At 37.9% G+C, this 6,744-nt stretch overlaps 1 protein-coding gene across 4 annotated transcripts in view; it reads right to left on the bottom strand.

Annotated features, from left to right (window-relative positions):
- Positions 1-4,683, bottom strand: part of Kdm5 (Lysine demethylase 5) — a 122,458-nt gene extending 117,775 nt beyond the window's left edge. For all 4 annotated transcript variants that reach the window (XM_017610968.1, XM_017610970.1, XM_017610972.1 and 1 more), the window contains exon 1: positions 3,227-4,683. In XM_017610968.1, coding sequence (XP_017466457.1) covers positions 3,227-4,649 — 1,423 coding nt within the window. In that variant the 5' untranslated portion in view covers positions 4,650-4,683. The remainder of the gene's footprint in view (positions 1-3,226) is intronic.
- Positions 4,684-6,744: the final 2,061 nt, after the last annotated feature.

Raw genomic sequence — 6,744 nt, forward strand, 5'->3', positions numbered from 1 at the left:
TTTTATTTTTGCGCTGTGCTAGCTGAGTATAAAAAAGAGAAGAGAGAATAGAGAGAAATATGTATGTGGTTTGTTGATGCTCTCTAAACACAAACGCGTGAAAGGCAAACGGTCTAGCAATGCGTGGTATTGTTGATCAACTTAATACTTTATTTAAACATAAGGGTTGCTCACAGTTGGAGTGTGTTATCTTGTTAAAGTTGCCACCTTTTAACTTTAGAAGTAAACTGTGAATACCCTAGATATGTAAATAAGTCGACAGCCAAGTTCACAAATTAAATAAGAATTAATTCAAGGTGAATTTTTTATCTATTGAGGAGTGGGACTTGGCATGTAATATATCGTTATTATGGTATGGAAAGGGCTCAACTCACATCGTCGCTGAAATACAAAAAGACGTAACTAAAAATCCAAAATTAACTATTTGATTGATTATGATGCATTTCCTCGAATCATAAGTCCCCACATCGTTTAAGGCAATACAAAAATTTATTAGTTGTGGTTTCTTGCATTTCAGCGACTATGCGAAATAGTATTAACGATACATATGTTGAAAACTTGCGTTCATTCGCCGCAAAAAAATATATCACAACACATTGAGCGCATGGAATGGAGCAACAAAACGGATTTGATGGCTTATGGTACCGACAGCGGTGCGTAATTAATTGAGACTGACTGCAACTAGGAAAAGCCGAGCTCAGCTAACTAATAAAAAAAAAACTAGTTTCAAGGTATTCATTACAGGAGAACCTTTCCAAGAAGTCACCCGGGAACTAAGCAAATCTGACACCTTTATCGTCCGTGATTCCATAAATAATAAATTCTAAAAAATTAACGGTAATTCGTAGCCACTTCAAATTTGCACATTATCAGACTAAAATTTAAGGGGCTAAAAAACTGTGTACTCAAAAAAATTCTTACACTTCCGAGAAAAAAGTTGGAAATTTATGTGAAAATTTGTTGCACTTTTTTGTAGCTTTCTACAAATTATTAACCTTGGGTTTGTATCAGATTTGTCTGAGAATGAACAATATTTTAATTGAAAATTCTTAAAAGTTAATAAATAAACATAAGTGACACACAATATCACTTTGAAATGGCGTGCTATAGATATGACCGATACTGTATGTACATACATACATATATTTTTCTCTGCACGATTCATTTCGTTTGTTGTTTCGTCTGTAACTACTAAACAACTGTAGTGTACTATCGCCAAAGTGAACTCAGCCGTTTTGTTTTCGTATTGTACCGAACTGTTGAAGTAATAAACGAAACGAAGTAGTAACGTAGAATATAGTTTATTTTCGTACACTGACCTAAATCCCTTAATGTACTCACCAAAATTATTTCTTAAAAATATTTGACATCCGCATTCGCATTCGCATCCGCGAATGTTAGCTTTTAAACATCCGCATCCGCATTCGCATCCGCAGATGTCTAGAATTTTACATTCGCAACATCCCTGGTCCATAGTGCTTCTGGTGTCAGATTCGTGGGGTTAGAGGCGCATGCGAAGAGGTGTTGGGCGTTGTGTGGACCTTGTGGAGCAGGGCGTTATTGGGGTGATTTCCACGGTGATATCGCACGAGTAACTGCTTCGATAGCAACGTGCTGTGGTCTTTCGCCGCCAGCATCTGGCTTTCTTGGTGAAGGTGATGCTCGGACGACATGAGATGGCAGCCTGTAGCCGTGCGTAGAACTGCATTCTGGCATGTTTGTAGGATTGTCCACTGTATATCGCTGGTACCTGCCGTCCACACTGGCGATCTTTTCGCATGTGGCTGAACGTGAACATGGCATGGAACAAACAAAAGTTGCCGTTCCTGTTCGCAGCATATAACACAGAGAATATTGTTTTGAGTTTTATCTTCAGTTAAAATTTCTGCATTATCATCACTGGTTTCACCATATCCGAAATGTGGATTTCGTTTACGAAGACGAAGCGAACATGTGGTACGAAGTAGTGATATAAAAAATATGTAAAATTGTACCTACTCTCAGACTTCTAAATTTGAACGTATACTCGGTACAAGCAGGTGGGAAGAACGGCGCAATAAACAGGTGAAGTAATGAAACAGATTTCTCGCTTTATTTTCTGACATTCGGCTGTCTTATAGTCACATTTTATAGGCATGTTTTCAAATAAGGCAGTGTCAAAATATTTCTTCTCACTCTGATATTACTTCACCTGGTATAATTCCACCATGGGTGGGGGGCATGCAATAACACCATACGCTATAATTCCCATTACTTGGACATTAAAAAGCAGTTTCAGAAGTGAACTAGTGTCATTTTATTATTATATTTTTTTCTAAACGGTTATAATGACAGCAGTGCATAATTGCGAAAGGAGGGGAGGGGGCGGGGGGGCGCGGCGCGGGGTGGCGCGGGGCGGCGCACGAACGCGGACCGCCGCGACGCTGGACACTTTCAAAATTGTATACTTACAAATCCGTCCCTTAAACCTTTTTCATGTACTACTTTTTGTCAAATGTGACTGGGTGACTACCTACATATGTGCACTATTTTGCTTTATTACTCAATTGTTAAGTTTAAAAGTTGGTCTTATTGCTCAACGAGAAATGAAATAAATCAAATTTGTGTTATTTCACATTAAATTGGGAAATATTATTATTTCGTTTGTTTGAACCCGCGATGCTGTTAAACGAAAAATGTTCATTCATAATGAATAAAACTCCATCCGAAATAAGCATTCTACCGGAGCTATACTAAACCAGCTAAGGGAATAGGCAGCTAAACGGAATGTACCATAGTAGACTCATTTTAATTTATAAATTGTATCGTTACCTTAATCCACCTAATATTAATAATGAAACAAGATATGTAGTACAGAAAATTATGACAAATATATAGTAGTTGAAGGACAATAAAGCTAAAAGTATGGTTCATAAAGATGCCTTAATTTAAACAAAAAGAAAATTGTTTGACTCCTTTAATTTATTAATGCTGAACTGAATATTTGTACTACTGTTTTATATTTTTATTTGTTTACCCCGTCGGGTGCCCTGCTGGTACATACATATTATGTACATATTAAAATTTATGTACGTAGCATTAATACCATACGACTTTTTCGCAATTAACAGGCAATGCGAGCGTTTTTATTGTTTTCCCTAATGTGCAGCGCCATACAAGAAGAAAAGCTGTACTGTATTCGTATATTTATGTAACTATTTTATCCATTTGAAATTTTAGAGCTTACCTTTTGGAATGCTGGATAAAGGTGGCAACAAACAAAATGTGTGATAACTGTCATCACACCCGTCACAGAGAAGCATTGATTCCTCTACGTCGCCGCGATTACATATGTGGCAAATATATTTCAATAAGGGATCAACTATTTGAGGATCAGGTGCTTTTTTTTGTGCCGTTGCATTTGCTAAAGCTGTTCCAGAAGCTTGACTTCGTACCTCAATTACTGAGGTAGAAGTGCCGGCAGCATTAAAGCAATGTAATAGATCCCGATTAAAATCCTCTTTCGTTTCGACCTTCATATTGTTACGCGATGCACTTCCCAAACCGCAATTGGCACTTGAATTAGCAAAGCGCTTAGAGCGTCGGGCATTATTTTCATTTGGGGGTGCGATCTGTTGACGTGTTGGTATTTCGTGAGCTTTATAATCAGTGCCGTCTTCGAGCTTTACCGCATCGACGCTAGTAGCTGCTCCAATTCCACCTCCTAGTACTTTACCTGATGTATAAACCTCAAATGGATGAAGTATGCGTTCATAATGAGCCTTCAATGTTGCACCGACGCTTTTGCTCGATGGATACGACATACGATTTGCTACTTTTGCCCATTTGCGTTCTTTAGTTGTCTGTTCCATCCCACCCTCTTCTTGTACAATGCGATGTAAGGTATACAAGTCTAAAGCTTTGCGTTCAACCATTGGTATTTTAAGTGAAGAACCCTGAAGTTCCCAAAATTTGGCAATTTGATCTAAAAAATTAAGCTTCACTCGAGTCTTTGCTTCCAATTCGTTAAGGCGTTGCACTCGAGGAGTGAACTTCAACTTGTCTACGTCCACGGCGAATGGTGGAGACCATGATTCTGGTGGCAAGATTTTTGCAATACCACATTTCTCAGCAATGGGTCGAATCTTATTGATATAAGCCAGCGGGTTCTTGAACTCTTCTTGCGTGGGACGAAAAACGGGACACTCAACCGGAGTATCGAAGTGGAATTCTTCTGTCTTATTCAAGTTAAAAGTACTGGAGCTGTGAGGCTGCAGATGTGCTGCCGGTTTCCCACGACCGCGATCATTCATTGGATGAGGACAACTATTATGGTACTTTTTGGCTGATCCAGTTATGGAATTTGTACCGCTGCAGTGGTTTGTACTTTGTTTATCTTCACTATAATTAATCCCTGTGGCTGAAGCTCCAGTGCCGGTACTATTGGTTGCACAATCATTTTTATTGAAATCTGAGGAATTAGTGTTGCGATCGGGAGCATTAGAGCAACCGCCGCTTTTTTTTCCTGAATCACCACTCCCCATATTTCCTCCTGTCGACGTTCTAGTACGCAATCGTCTAGCCGTCGGTGAGTTAACACTGACTCCACAAGTTGATGAAGATGCAGCGGAAACACAAGTCCCTTCTGTTGCAATAGTTTTGGTCGACATGACTTTCAATTGATCTGGTGGCTTAGTGCTATATAAGATCATAGTAAGAGAGATAAAAGAGGAATTTATTGTTATATATTATTTCATACTACATATCGCACACCGTTATCAAAAGGAGCACAACTCAAAATTCAACGTTTGTCAGAAAATGCGAAAAACTATTTCTTATATAATACTGTACGGCAAAATCAACTTTTTTTTCTCGGCATTGGACCAAACCAATTTTTTATAAGAGCTTGAGTCATAGGTAAAAAAGTAATTTCTCCGTTTTTCGAAGTTAGCCTCCGAAATCGAGATATGGGCCTTCGATATAGGACCTTTGGTAAAAAATTATATTTAATTATTGCATATAAATAACTAAAAACCTAAAAATATAGACGTAGTCCTCCTTTTGCTCTTATTTAAATGGTATATAACTTTTTTTGTGCAAACTTATAATACAGGTGCTATAAGGGGTCAAAGTTCAAAAATTTTTAAAAAATGTATATCGTTGTACAAGAAAGGGGGTTTTTCTACGTCCATAAACCTAGCTGACCCAAGTCGCCAAAAATCAATAAAAATTAGCTAGGAATTAGGTGTCTTTTAGGTGTTCTTCAACGCCTCTAAAACTAATTTAGTAGCTCCATTGGTTTCCGAGAAATTCGCAAAAATGTGTGGGTCAGCTAGGTTTACGTAAACCTAGCTGACCCATCGTTAAATATAGGTTTTAAATTTTCCAGATATATGCTGGAATTAGGTGTCTTTTAGGTGTTCTTCAACGCCTCTAAAACTAATTTAGTAGCTCCATTGGTTTCCGAGAAATTCGCAAAAATGTGTGGGTCAGCTAGGTTTACGTAAACCTAGCTGACCCATCGTTAAATATAGGTTTTAAATTTTCCAGATATATGCTGGAATTAGGTGTCTTTTAGGTGTTCTTCAACGCCTCTAAAACTAATTTAGTAGCTCCATTGGTTTCCGAGAAATTCGCAAAAATGTGTGGGTCAGCTAGGTTTACGTAAACCTAGCTGACCCATCGTTAAATATAGGTTTTAAATTTTCCAGATATATGCTGGAATTAGGTGTCTTTTAGGTGTTCTTCAACGCCTCTAAAACTAATTTAGTAGCTCCATTGGTTTCCGAGAAATTCGCAAAAATGTGTGGGTCAGCTAGGTTTACGTAAACCTAGCTGACCCATCGTTAAATATAGGTTTTAAATTTTCCAGATATATGCTGGAATTAGGTGTCTTTTAGGTGTTCTTCAACGCCTCTAAAACTAATTTAGTAGCTCCATTGGTTTCCGAGAAATTCGCAAAAATGTGTGGGTCAGCTAGGTTTACGTAAACCTAGCTGACCCATCGTTAAATATAGGTTTTAAATTTTCCAGATATATGCTGGAATTAGGTGTCTTTTAGGTGTTCTTCAACGCCTCTAAAACTAATTTAGTAGCTCCATTGGTTTCCGAGAAATTCGCAAAAATGTGTGGGTCAGCTAGGTTTACGTAAACCTAGCTGACCCATCGTTAAATATAGGTTTTAAATTTTCCAGATATATGCTGGAATTAGGTGTCTTTTAGGTGTTCTTCAACGCCTCTAAAACTAATTTAGTAGCTCCATTGGTTTCCGAGAAATTCGCAAAAATGTGTGGGTCAGCTAGGTTTACGTAAACCTAGCTGACCCATCGTTAAATATAGGTTTTAAATTTTCCAGATATATGCTGGAATTAGGTGTCTTTTAGGTGTTCTTCAACGCCTCTAAAACTAATTTAGTAGCTCCATTGGTTTCCGAGAAATTCGCAAAAATGTGTGGGTCAGCTAGGTTTACGTAAACCTAGCTGACCCATCGTTAAATATAGGTTTTAAATTTTCCAGATATATGCTGGAATTAGGTGTCTTTTAGGTGTTCTTCAACGCCTCTAAAACTAATTTAGTAGCTCCATTGGTTTCCGAGAAATTCGCAAAAATGTGTGGGTCAGCTAGGTTTACGTAAACCTAGCTGACCCATCGTTAAATATAGGTTTTAAATTTTCCAGATATATGCTGGAATTAGGTGTCTTTTAGGTGTTCTTCAACGCCTCTAAAACTAATTTAGTAGCTCCATTGGTTTCCGAGAAATTCGCA

The sequence above is a fragment of the Rhagoletis zephyria genome, unplaced genomic scaffold (genome assembly GCF_001687245.7).
Source record: "Rhagoletis zephyria isolate East Lansing unplaced genomic scaffold, Rhagoletis_zephyria_1.1 Rzeph_scaffold_00358, whole genome shotgun sequence".
In the NCBI taxonomy this organism is placed as follows: Eukaryota; Metazoa; Arthropoda; class Insecta; order Diptera; family Tephritidae; genus Rhagoletis; species Rhagoletis zephyria.